The 13992-nt window shown below is 38.7% G+C and overlaps 1 protein-coding gene across 2 annotated transcripts in view; it reads left to right on the plus strand.

Annotated features, from left to right (window-relative positions):
• The window catches only part of CPE (carboxypeptidase E), a 54456-nt gene extending 41370 nt beyond the window's left edge, over positions 1-13086 (plus strand). For both annotated transcript variants that reach the window (XM_068942421.1, XM_009677179.2), the window contains exons 5-9: positions 617-799; positions 5973-6112; positions 8704-8803; positions 11151-11269; positions 12373-13086. In XM_068942421.1, the coding sequence (XP_068798522.1) occupies positions 617-799; positions 5973-6112; positions 8704-8803; positions 11151-11269; positions 12373-12471 (641 nt within the window). In that variant the 3' untranslated portion in view covers positions 12472-13086. The remainder of the gene's footprint in view (positions 1-616; positions 800-5972; positions 6113-8703; positions 8804-11150; positions 11270-12372) is intronic.
• The last annotated feature ends 906 nt before the right edge of the window (positions 13087-13992 follow it).

Consider the following 13992-nt stretch of genomic DNA (forward strand, 5'->3'; position numbering starts at 1 on the left):
CTAAAGCAAGAGACTTGTATCTAGGCCTGTCTGTATGATCTAAGGTTTCTCTACCGGTACCTTTAAATAGTGAATTTCTGAAAGTGATAATATGCTAATAGAAACAATTATCATTGTTTCTACTTCTTCAGTACTGCTCATTTAAAAAAAAAGTTTTCCACTGTGGCAGAGAATGTTATCATTTAGCACATGGTGATATTAAGTCTTTTTAAGTCTACTTTCACACAGTTTAATTGCAAATTCTTTTTAATAGCAGACCCTTTTAGGAGAGACTGTTTTGTATGTACTATGTGTTCTCTTATAAAATATCCAAAGCTTGAAATAGTTCAGTTATTCTGGTATATTTTGAAATTGTTATCATACATATTAAGGCTAATATCCATAATCACATTGATAATGGGGCAGACTGGTACAGGCAGTTGATTAAATATTAGGGGAATATTAATAGTGTTAAAATAATGCTATATTAATTTGTGGTGCTATAATACACTTACTTCTGTGTAGAGAATTTCCACTCACAGACCTGCTGTGCAGTGTTTGTAGTCTAGGAAGTGACTCCAGTCTGTCTGACTGTCCTTTTGACAATCCTTCTTTGTGGATTTGTTTTTTTCCCTAGGCAGTGCTCACGAATACAGCTCCTGCCCTGATGATGCTATTTTTCAAAGCCTCGCTCGCAGTTATTCTTCTTTTAACCCTGCTATGTCTGATGCGAGCAGACCACCATGCCGTAAAAATGATGATGACAGCAGCTTTGTGGATGGAACAACAAATGGTGGTGCATGGTACAGTGTCCCAGGAGGTGAGTCCCACTACAGGGGGATTCAGTGTCTTTGCTGATTGCTTTAAGCTTGAGTTTTCACTGATGTAATTACAGATTGTTAAGTCACAAGGTTATCCACAATTTTTGGTGTGTTTAAGGCTAGATCAAAGACTGATGACTCGCCACAGTACATGAGTAAAATCCCATAAAGGTGGTCATGAAGCCAGTTTAAAATATGCCTCTTTTAGCGCCTTTTCTATAATGTTTCTCCATTGAGAGTTCAGGTTATTACAAACGGGTTTAACAGTGGGCAAGTGATTGCTATGCTAACGTGATGACAGCTTAAGTAAAAAATGAAATAAAAAATCTCATTTTAAAAAAACTAATAAGAGATAGCAGGCTACTAACTGTTCATTATAACCCCAATAATGAAAGCATCCAACCCTGAAAGATGGTGAGGGGCCTGGTTCAGCAACGTTGTAGACAATGGGAGCTCAGCCTTTGATTTCAATGGGAACAAAATCCAACCATGAAGATACTTACATCTTTATACTTCCTGGCTTAATTAGTGCCTGATGCATACCAATATCATTGTTTGCTTTCATCTTAATACCCACGTAACAGTTTCTGAATGAATTTTACATCTTTGTCTGTGCACATAATGAGTAGGAATCTCCCAAAGTCTTAGCCTAAATGATAGCCTAACTCGGCTCCTATTACAGTATAGGGGGTTTTCCAACACCTTTGAGAGGAATATAATTAAGCCAATGCTAAGAGCTTAGGAACAGAACAACTAATGGTAGTGCTTACACAGGCAGCAGTTATCTGCTTATTTATATAGGTGTTATCCCCAGTCTTCACGGAGGCAGTGCATTTCCTCTGCTGTGGTACTACTGAACTGGGTGTAAGGTAAAATTTCAACATTTCTGAATATGACTGAAAAGCAAAAATTTCCTTTTTTGTGAAGCTTTCAACAGACTTCAATTTGGAATCATTAAAACACCCTTGAAAAAACAGGTTTGCATGATTCGGAAAAAAAAAGTGAATATAAATATAATATTGAAAGCTTTAATAGTTAAAATTAGTTTCATTTCAGTCCAAAAATTATCTTAATAAAATGTTAAATGTTAACTGTAGAAACACAGATATGATTTTTTTGTTTTATTTCCTCAGGAAATTCTGTCAAAATCAGTATTTCCATTGTTCTGACGGCATCTTTGATTGTGACTAGGCTGCACATGCCAATGGCACATTTTCCATTGGAAAATTTCTTAGAAAGAGTGAATTATTTCCTGCTTTTTGCATCTTATTTTAAGTTAGACTGTGAGTTCCCAAAGTGAGCCGCTTCTTTTTCCCATGTGTTTGTACAATGTACAAATTGGAAAGGAAGTAGGTTAGTAGAAAGGAATCCTTCTAGCTAGGATCTGTGATCCTAGTATAGTGGACCTAATAAAAAATAGTGAGATGACAGTAGGCTTAGGGCCATACAGCATGATTCTGTTCTTTCAAATGTAAAAATCAGCTGGCAAGCTGTAGCTGCTGAACAAAAACCTCCATGCTAATATTTGCCATGGTATGACTTAAAAAAGCAAAAATAATTCAGCAAAGACAGTTCTGTTGTTCCCATGACTAGTGCTAAGGGAAATGACTACACATTATTTAGTTCCAGTTAAATTTTTCTTGGAAGATTTTGTTTCAAAAAATCTTTTTGCCCTGTGCTTTGTGTCAGGAAAGTGAGATGTGGCTATTAAGTGACCTTTTGTATCGGTGACCTGCTATCTAAATGGTAACACACTCAAAGTTAGCAGTAGTGTAAGCTGTTGAAAAGCAGTTTGTATTGATTTTGGAGAAGTATGTCATTGTACCAGAGTTTACAAGGAAAACTCCCTGAAGACCTTGTCTACACAGTGTCTGGTCTGGTTCTGAGCTAAGATGGATCTTCTCTGCCTTTGCACCTTTGGGTTGCTGTAGGCTGTTCTGGGTCCTAGTAGGGCATGTGGTCCACAAGTTAGACTTGCCTCCCCTGTGTGATCTCCCTGGACTGAGTGGAGGCAAAATAGAAGGGGCTTGCCTCAACTTTATAGAGAAAGGAGAAGAACTGGAGGTTTGTGACTGGGTGCTGAAATAGGAAACAGGTAGGGTGGGTACTGAAACTGTATTTGGTGTAGAAAGGAGTGCAGAGCGCTGAGGAGAGCAGAGGCAATGGAAGGGAGAAGGAAAGAGTGAGAGACAGCTGAGCTAAGTGAGGTCTTCTGGACTCCCTCTTTTGACAGTGCCTCATCAGACCCAGTGCTATGAACTATGAGGGGCTGTTTTTTCTTTCTAATAAATTATTAGAGTTGCTGTCGCTCTCTAGCACTTATGTGCTCCCAGTTGTGCTTCATCCTACAAATTTCTTTGCCCCCATCATTTGCCCATAGGGACTTACGCCTTCTGTTAGAGACAGCAGTACATGATGGGCTGGTAGCAGTCTTCATTGTTATGAAGGGATATTGATGAAGTTAGTATGCAGGGATCATATGCTGGTGGCTCTCTCATATGAATATAGGTTGCTTCTGCATGTGGTTTTCTGAAGTGCGTGATGTTTACAGTAGGAAGACTGAATGTCTGGTGGCAGAAATGTCTGGTAGCAGCTCTCGTCTCAAACTAGAATTAAAGATGTATTTTCCATTGAATTCGTGTTCTGTCCCTATGCTGCTTGTAAAGTCTCAGGATTTCCTCATCTTATACCTCTAGCCCTAGTCAAGGTGGCAATTCTCCATTCGTGCTTTCAGGTTTTGAGGTAGAGAGAGAGAGGACGTATAGGGAATATTTGATACCTGCTCCTATCTATTAATTCACCTTTCTGGAAGGAGATTTTCTCATCATCATCTACTCACTAGTTACTTTATTCTATGAAAAAGAAACACAGAGAGTGGCATTCAGCTCTCCCATGGGATATTTGTGCTAAATCATGACGCCATGACGCCTGTTACACTTTTTTTGTATTAGCTGTCATCTGTAATTAGTTGATGCTTGTAGGTTTTTCAGAGAGGAGCAAGCAAAGGTGAAGAGGTTCTTCTGTGTTCAGGAAAGGCCCTTTCAGCCACCGGAGCCTGGGAACAAATGAGCCTGTATACTGAATCAGTGCTATTTTAAACACAGGTCTTCTCCCTATCAGCATATAATTAATGACCTCACTTACGCGCAAGAAAGCCAAACTGAGTTTGCACAGACAGCTCTAGTTCTCGCGTTTCCTTAGCAGTTGAATGCATGACTTTTCGATACCAGTAATATTCTTCTAACGTACCTTTTGTGTGGAGTATCTATTTGGAAATACAAATGAGAATAGTAGATAGTAATTAATTACTAACTAGCTACATGCCTATTCTGCTTGTCCTGTCGTCACAGAGTCACCGGAGTCTAATCAGATTCATATGTCATTACAAAAATAGCATTGGAAAGCAGCTTACATTGCTGTGTAACTAGGCTGTTGTTTAAGTGTCTTTTTAGTTTCAGATGCTGTAGATCTAGACTGTAAATCAGTCTTGGCACTCAGTTAGTTCATTCCTAGCTTGAATTACATTTGAAGTTGCCAGTTTTAGAATTAATGTTAAGGACTTTTGTTAGGATTTTATACAAGCCATGTAGGAGGCTTGTGCTCTCCTCATTGCCCACAAGGCTCAAGTTCATCCTGTCCTGCTAGAGCTCACTGTCTCTATATATGTAGAAGTTGAATGAGCTTAGTGTTGTAACTTGTAATTCAAAATCTAAGCAATTTAGATGCCAGGGGACTCCTTTGGGCTTCACTTGCTTTGTGAAGGTTGGAGTTCCTTTTTTAAAGTTGAAGATTTTTTTTTTCTCCCAAATTCTGAGCTTATTTTTATAAGTATCAACATGGAGAAACTGTAGTCCTTCAGAACTGTGGAACAGTGCAATTGTGTTGCTCAGTTCTGAAAAAAAATCCTACTCATAATCAGCAATGAAGGGCATGAATCCCAGCTGTACCTGAAGGGTACTAAATCTTTCTGATCTTCAGAACTAGGCTATCTTCACCCCCTTCAGCATCCCAGAGATCATCACCTGCCGGTCAGTGATGCAGGCTGAATCTTTTTCGGGAGCAACACTTACAATCCTTGGGAAACTCTGTTCCCCCAAGAGTTGGGAAACAAACTGTAGGATACGGCCATTGTGCATGAAAAAGGAAACTATAGTCCTTCTTTATTCTGTCCTTTAGAAACCTGGGCATCTCTGCTGTTACCTTGCTTTGAGGGACAGGGGAGGTAGTGGAGAGGGAGAGACCAAACTGTCTTCCTGAGAACTGGAGCAGCAATGATCAAGAGTTGTTGGCATTACAGTAAAATTACATCATGCGCTTCGGCTCCCAGTTCTTCATGGATTCTTTCATTGTTTTAGAAGAAAGACAAGAATCAAGAAAAACAACATTATCTAGTGTCTGGAACAGATATCTGGCAGTCAGCACTGCTGTCAAGATTTTACTCATCACTTTGCTGCTGTCTTGCTGTGTAGTGGCAAATGGTCCATCTTACTTTCTGCCTGGTGGGACATCAAACCCTTCCTTCCCAGGAGCACCTTTGCCCTCTGCATCCTGATTTTTCAGGCATCTAAAAAGGCTTAGAAATAAAAACAATCCTGTAGGAATACGAAAAATCCTGGTTCCTATCAGCAATTAGGAGGCTGGTTGCCTGGATGGCAGGAGATGGACTATTCGCCCTAATGTGTTGGCAAAATCCCACCTGACTCAATCTGTTCACTGCCCTCTGCATTCTTTTTTGGATATGACATCAGCTCCCTGGACATTGCTGTGCACAAGGTCAGTGCTTGGGTAAAGCGACTGCATCAGGTCTCGTGTAGCTTGCATGAGGGAACATAGGGCTGAATGAATTAAATACGTTTGAAGCCCTTCTAAATCCTTCAGTGACTTCCATTGGGTTGCTATATATGTGAATATGTAGGCCAGGTGCAATATTATAGTGAAGTCCTTTCTAAATTCTCCCTGGGGAGAAAGTGTTTTTGGGGGTTAATTGTCTTGTTGGTAGCTCTGACTTAACATTACCGTATTCAGACCTAAGCTGATGAAAGAGAACTGCGCTAACTTGTATTTATAGCTGTATTTTCCTTAACGCAGCTAGCATTTTACGTGACCCTCTTTACTCCATGTTCCTTAGAACAATGCAAAATATATCGCCAACTCTCTTTTCTGCAATTGCAGGAATGCAGGATTTCAATTACCTCAGCAGCAACTGCTTTGAAATAACAGTGGAGCTTAGCTGTGAAAAATTCCCTCCTGAAGAAACTCTGAAGGGCTACTGGGAAGACAACAAGAACTCCCTTATCAATTACATTGAGCAGGTAACCAAAAAAAAAAGAGGATGGCAAAACTGTAGTTATTGTACGTGCAACTTCTAAACATTGTGTTGTGTAAACATCGAGTTCAAAATCTCTTATTAATCCAGTTGCTGCTCCATAATCCTTATACAACTCTGAGGTGATGAATCCTAGGTGATCTTTATAAAGATATGGAAGAAGAGGGGAAAAGAAAAGAGAAGATGGATTAATCTCACTTTACTTAGGCTGTTACAGATATTTAATTTAAATGATTTACATCAGCTCCCTCAGTGAACAGAAATACACATCTCCAGAGCAGAATTCATCCCACCGGCACTGATGTGTATGGTAAGAGGAGATGGATTGCCCTCTACAGATAGGAGAATGTGTTTACAAAACGTGGAATGAATCACTCTGGATGTACAGGGAGCCTAGACGACTAGTTTAGATTGTAGCTACCTGGCAGTTCATTTTCACGTCAGAGGAGCACTTGTCAGCATGTCGTTACCAAGTGCACACCTGAGACTGTGAAATCAGAAACATACCTTGTTAGAAAAGCTGATCAAGTAATAGATGCCTTTCTTAAAGAATTTATTTATGCAGGAATGCTTTACTTGGCCAGATAAAGTATTTGAAATGTGTGGGTTACACAGTTTGGTTAGTAAGCTGTATGTGGGCTGAGGAAAAGGCTGTATCTGCACTGTAGGTTTTTACCCCTTTATTATGGGGTCTATCTCTCTGCTGTCCAGCACTTGATTAGCTCCTTTGCACATAGCTTAATTTTCTCTAACTCATTGAAAAGTATGGTGTCACTGTATTTTCATAGTTGTTAATGTGTGAGAGCTTAATTTGCCAACTTCCTTTGCTCCTGCGGAGCTGCTGGCTTTATCCTGGAAATTCAGATGGTTTATCTGGCAGTGTTTTTTATCCTCTTACAGAATAAGAGGTCCAGTTCTACAGTCCAGCTCTCTGGTGGTTGTTGAGGACAGTGCAGATATGTACTTTCTGCTTTTCTGAGCTGATGTCTGCCAGGCATGTCCCACTGTGCAAATGAGAGGAATCTGGTGAACTAAATTATAGCAGCTTGAATACATCATATAGGTTCTTAAAAGTGAACGTATATGAACTCAGGAATCTCAAAATAAGATTTGTGATCCTGAAGTCACAGAATCACAAAATCACAGAACAGTTGAGGTTGGAAGGGACCTCTGGAGATCATCTAGTCCGACCCCCCTGCTCAAGCAGGGTCACCTAGAGCACATTGCACAGGGTCCCATCCAGGCGGGTTTTGAATATCTCCAGGGAAGGAGACTCTACAACCTCTCTGGGCAACCTGTGCCAGTGCTCTGTCACCCTCACAGGAAAGAAGTTTTTCCTCAGGTTCAGGTGGAACTTCCTGTGTTGCAGTTTCTGCCCATTGCCTCTTGTCCTGCCACTGGGCACCACGGAGGAGAGAGTCTGGCCCCAAGTCTTCTTTTCAAAGGCCATAGAATCAGGGAGGTGCCTTAACACCACAACACTTACCTGCTTAATTTCTAAGCCCCCAGTAAGATGGGTGTTGGCACAGGTTCAAAACTTCCCAGTTCTCCCCACTGCTGAGAGGTCAATACCTACCTCTGTCAGAAAGTAGCTCTTCCTCAAGTGATCTCCTCTGAGGAGATCAGTCTGCTTTCAGGGCATGCAAAAGAAACACCAGCAGGACTGGTCTCCCCACACGCTGTAGTCAGACCGTGGCTCTAATTTTATGTATGCTAGGCAGAAAAGGATTAGATAAAGCTGGTACTTACTGGTGGCAAAGCAGGAAGTTATTCTAAATTTGATCCTTGCTCCCCAAGTGTTTTGATAGTTCACATTAAATGTTAGTCCAATTGCTATTCCTCCTTTGAATTTAAAGAAAGCAGGGAGTCTCATTCGCTTCTTTGAAACTCAGTGGAGAGATTTTCAAGCTTGTGATCCCAAGAGGTCAATGCATGTCCTTCTGCAGCCCAGAGTGTGTTGCTGAGAGACAAAAAGGAATTAGACATGACCCATCACAGCCTCTGTCTCACAGGCCATGTAGGGAGCGCTGTGACTCTAAATGGTCCCAGCTCAAAGGCCTGGATAGGGATGCACAAGACAGAGGGCTTAGGCATCTCACGCAGGGTTCTGGATTGCCTGTGGAAGTCCACGTGCTTAAATTCAACCTTGTTCGTGTTTGACCTCTAAGCAGTTACGTCCTTTATTAGCCCTAAATTCTTCAACTAGTTGAAGAAACTAAAAAAAGTTGTTTTTCAGACTGCCTTTCAAAACTTTTCAGAACATTCATTAATTCCCAGTATCAAAGAGTTTCAAGTGAGTGTTCATTGCTGTCATGGTTTGCTGCATATTTACAAGAAATGTTTGCATGGAGTGAAGAAATTAGCATAGCCAACAGCTGAGTTCTTTTGACTGAGTCACTGCTCATTCCATTATGATGTTTAACAGTTATCCTTGATAGCTGTCAGCATGTAAACTGTGGGATCCATACCATACATCATTAGATACATCCATAGATACTTTGCTGACTGAAACAGCCACCTTTTCTAAAGAACTATTCGATGATTTCCCATGTGTTGATAACTTTATTTATTTTTCAGATTCATCGAGGAGTGAAGGGGTTTGTTAAAGATCTTCAGGGCAATCCGATAGCAAATGCTACAATCTCTGTGGAGGGAATAAGCCATGACATTACATCAGGTGAGTGTTGTACTTCAAGAAAACAAGAAGTGCTAGAGTCAGACAGTTGCAGATCTTATCAGCTGAAGCTTATTTAAGTGAACAAGATTTGAAGCTAGGCAAACATGTTGTGTCTCAAGAAGGTTGTTACCTCAGGATTTCATGAATTTTACTCTTCTCTTTTACTTTGAAATGAGCTAAAACCTGGTTGTTGGGACTTGACAGGATGTGTTGTAGATCATTTCTGATGGCTGTTGCTGACTCATGCTTAGCTTGCCTTCTGATTTGGGCTGCAGGCAGTGTTTCGCAGCTCTAGCAGGATTTAATGTCCTGTTTGCAGTGCTGTTTTGAGTATAAAAGCTAAATTGCCATCTAAATCTCTTATATTACTTATGAGGTGATCATACCTTTTGTATGTAAATTCTTGACAGATTTTCAGTTTACCTAATTGCCTTCTGTGAAGATAAATTTTACCTGCTATTTACAATTATGTGACATACTTCTCTCTTTTAGAACTGCCCTTCTAAAAATATTATGTTGGTATTTATAGGAAGTTGTGTGTCAGCTCTTCACTGTTGCTGCACCTTGTTCTGGAGGTGAATTTAAAGGTACTTTGCACAGTACCAACTTGAAGTCCTCACTGTAGACCTATTTGGTCTCTTTTTGAATGGCAATTTTGTATTTGTACAAGATACTGATTAGAAAAACAATAATAAAATGCCAATGCTTTGTGCATGACCTTACATTGTGGACATTTTCTCACTGATACGTCTCTGTAGCGCTACAGAGGCAGAGAATACTGTGATACAGAACTGATCGGCCCTCCATTTGCCTTCCGTGTGTATTTATTCTCACATCGCCTGCAAGGAGATGCAGGAGAATTGCCTGTAATAACATGAGCCATCTTCTTTCACTGTATATAAAAAGGGAACAAAGCATAAAGGCTGGGAATGAGACAGGGTTTATGAAGAGGGAGTAAGTGATGCAAAGAGATATTTTGAGGTATTGGAGATTGATACATACAATATTACACCTCATGCCTCTGTGGTACAGAAAAGCATCTACTCGTGAATCCTCTCACATCACTGTGTGCGTATAAGCCTGGAAGTCAAGTATCGTCAAAACACTGAGAAAATAAGCACTCAATTTTTAGCACATTCAGAATGAAGGATAAATTTGTTTTGGCTTTTTTTCCTGTTTGTTTGTTCATGACTTAAAATTCAGCTTTGTTTTAGTGCCAGTTAATGGAATCATCATTACCATAGCTCTACAGCAGTATTTTTTTTTCTTTTTTAAGAAGAAAAAGGTCTGGGAACAGCTTAGCTTGAAGCCAAAATTCTTTAAATCAGGAATTTCTGAAATGGACTGACTGTTGACATTTTCTGATCATGCGAGTTGCAGTTATTTAAATACTTCCCTCTGGGCTTATACATTTCTAATGTCCCTGCGTAGCTGCAAAAGTGCTGAAAAACACTTAGGGAACTAGCAGTAATAGCATGGCCAAGAGTTTGAAATGGCATTGCTGCCTGACTTTTAGAAGAGACCTTGTAAAATCTTCTGAAATTCTGTGTATGAGGAGGAGAGAGAGAACTTCAGAATATGAGCCTGGAAGAATTAGACAATTGGCAGCTTATAGTGCACACAGGATCTGATTCTCTGCGAAAATGGTAGAAGGCAATTTCTAGAGTATAGAGTCATGCATCTTTATTCTGTGACAGAAAAAGATTCCCTGCAGTAATACTCAGTAACTAGGAGCCTTTCTTTGACCTCAGTGGATCAAGCTTTCATTTATTCTTTAGCTAAATGAAAGGAAAAGCCTCAGACATCGCCTGGATACTGGAATGTGCAGATATTGATACTTCAGGGGTGATATATGTGAAATATCTCATGAAATAATTATTTAAGGCTTTCTCTGCAAAATAACTTGAGAACGATGGTGCTATTTATTTAAACTTGATTAGAGTACAGTTTATTTACATTTGAATTTTCAGAATACTGAGCGACATCAAAGGTGTTGCATGGCAAACAGAAATTCAAACACTTAAAAGGAGCTAGCTAGTACCTTGGCTAGAGACTGTCCTTTTTTCCTGTGTGCTAGAGAGCCTTCAACCTCAAAAGGCAGAATCTTTCATGGAGGGGGTATAGCACAACTTCAGAGTTTAAATCTAAGTTTTAGTTACCTGAAGAGAGGAAAATCTGTGATGCTATGTTTATACAGCGCTTACAGAAGAATCCTTTCAGACAGACAAAAGAAAAGGGCTGACAGGAATAAGAAAGATGCTGACAAGGCGTACAGTCTCTTTTCTTTAGCTGCATAATTAGTTCTATGCATACTTCTTCGGAGTTGATTTCTTCTCCTTCTCTACAGCCAAGGATGGTGATTACTGGAGGCTGCTCGTGCCTGGAAATTACAAACTTACAGCTTCAGCACCAGGTTACTTAGCAATAACTAAGAAAGTAGCTGTTCCCTTTAGCCCTGCGGTTGTGGTAAGTGCTCACGTGTGTGTTAGTTGATCTTCTCTTATAAAAATAAAAAGTCTCATATTTTTTTCCTTTATGGTACATGTATATTCTGAAAGTACGCTGCTCCTCATGGTTAATTCCAATATATGCCATTGTGAAAAACAGACTGGAAATCTACCCTTCTAGAACTTGTTGTGTAAACGGCTAAGAGTAGTCTCATTTTAAACTCATGTTTCATCTGCTGTTGGTCTTGTGATGACACAGAGAATGATAATATTGAGACAATTGTACTTGCTTTTATTTATGTATTTACAGCAAATCAGATAGAAGATTACAGAATCTCTCTACGTAGTATGACATGCAATTAAGAGATGTTGAGGTTTCATTGAGACTTGAGGTTTTTAATCTAAATTGTCAAGGGACTACCTGGATAGGTTAAAAACTGTGTTTAGCTCTATGCAGAAGGATAGTGAGGGAGCTCTGTACTATGTAGATACTCAATATATTTGATGAGTAAGACTTAGGCCGTATTTAAGAGCTCAGAAGTATCCTCAGTTCATCCTGCACAGAGGTGTGGATTTCACACTTAAAAATTAAAAGAGATGCTTTCTCTAGTGTATATCATATGCTAGGATGAGTTATACTAGCCCATCATATCTCTACTAATGAGCTATCTGTTAGAAAAGCTCCCTCAATTTTCCTGACGGCATAAAATAGAAAGCATATTTTGATATGCCGGAGGTCTGCATTTCTAGATGTTAGATAGCAGTACACTGATAATACATTTTAATGTCTACTAAAAGATTTAGGCTGTTATTCAATTCCTAATTACCTAGGCCCATATTTTTGAAGGGTTTATAAAGTCAAGGACTGGAAAGAAGTCTAGCTTCTTTTGGAAATTTTGCTACAATAGCTATGTGCATTTTTAGATACGTTTATTGTACTGGTGTACAAGTATTGCACATTAAATCAATCTTTGGAAAAAAATCTAGTCTAAAATGGAAGGTACTTTCTCTAGGTCCATGTCCATGTTAAATACCTTCTTTCAATAAACAGCTCTTATAAACCTACACACTCTCTCTCCCTATGTATGCTTACCAATGTTTTTGATTCTTTCTATTACTCAGGTTGATTTTGAACTGGAGTCATTGTCTGAAAGAAAAGAAGAGGAGAAAGAAGAGTTGATGGAATGGTGGAAGATGATGTCAGAGACACTAAATTTTTAAATGAAGATTTTGGCTTTACAGCTTTTAATCTATTACATGTTGACTTAGTATATAATGTACTGTGGAAAGTCCCTATCTTTTAGATATTGTGCACATCACAATAATTAACTTTGTTTTTATCAGTCATCTTTTGATTAATATGATTAAAAATAACTACTAGACTCCTAGCTAGATAATTAAGTTATTAATTTTCTTTCATATTGTTTTAAAAAATTTACTCTTACATACAATACAGAAAAAATGAGTGAGTGTCTCTGCAGCCTATACAGAAGTACAATCTCTTGTGTATCATTTACAAGTTCAGAATATGTAAGTTAACTCTTGGTTTTAAAAAAGAAATACGCTGTAGTCAGTTCCCAATACTGCCAGAAATATGTGACAGTGCTTAGTAGTAGACAGTGCTCCTTACTGAATTATGTAATGAATGTTATTGAAAAGATTTATAACAGTGTGGTGATGTAATAATGTTTTACAAGAATTAAAATTCAGTATAACATTTTGTATGTCTCTGGTGTTGGAGCCGTTTAGATATGTAAGAAACATAAGCTTCTGACTTCATGTTAGTAGTGGAAAGAATCTGCATAAGCTCTTTCATTAAAGATGGCATGAAATGAATGCAGGGAATAACAGGTCTTTATTCCTTAATCTGCTAATGATACTTCAAGGCTACATTTTAGTTATTTTTCACTACTTATCAACCAAATTAAAAATTCTGAATGGACGAAGAAGAAAAGCTTGTGCATTTTGTTAATGTTGCCTGTGTTCATGTTTTGTTTGACAAAAATAATTGTTTCAGGTGATGTCTGTTCTAACTAACTACTTTTTCAGCAATCTTTAAACATGTTAGTATTGTCTAGGTAAGCAGCTGAGAGTTCATACATTCACTGAAAGCTACCAAAACTTCATGGTTTAGAAAATAAACTGGAAACATACTGGGGACAGGCGTTTAGCCTCACAAGGCAAGAGTAATTTTATTTCAACTCTATTTCTTCTACTGGTTAGTCTTATCTAAAGCAAGATAGATAAGTGGAAATTTCATCAATATGGTGAAATTTTACCAAAATTTTTGAAGCTAAAAAAAAGCAATTTTGATTTAAAAAGATCTTTCCTCCTCCCTTTTTTGTTTTTTTTGGATTAGCTTTCTTTAGTATTTTGTCTAACCCAAGAGCAACTTGCAAGAGTCAGAGATACACGTGAGCTGTCAAATCTTCAGCAGGTGCAAGTTTGTTATGATTATATGATTCTTTTGAAATCACTGCAGATGTGCTACTTTATAGCAACTAAGCCTATGTTTGAAAGCATGCACTTTATTACTGGTCTATTTTAATTCATGATCAGATGTTCAATATTGACAGTGATACTAAAAAAACAGAGGAAGGAAATCTGTGTTTTAATTGGTATATGATTTTAGTTAATGTTGTAGGAGTTCAGTACTATTCAGAATCAACCAACAATGCACTATCATGCTCCCACCTTAAGTGAAAAATCACGTGTGTAGGAGTAGGATCCATATTTATGTCC

This window comes from Struthio camelus, chromosome 4 (genome assembly GCF_040807025.1).
Source record: "Struthio camelus isolate bStrCam1 chromosome 4, bStrCam1.hap1, whole genome shotgun sequence".
NCBI lineage: Eukaryota > Metazoa > Chordata > Aves > Struthioniformes > Struthionidae > Struthio > Struthio camelus.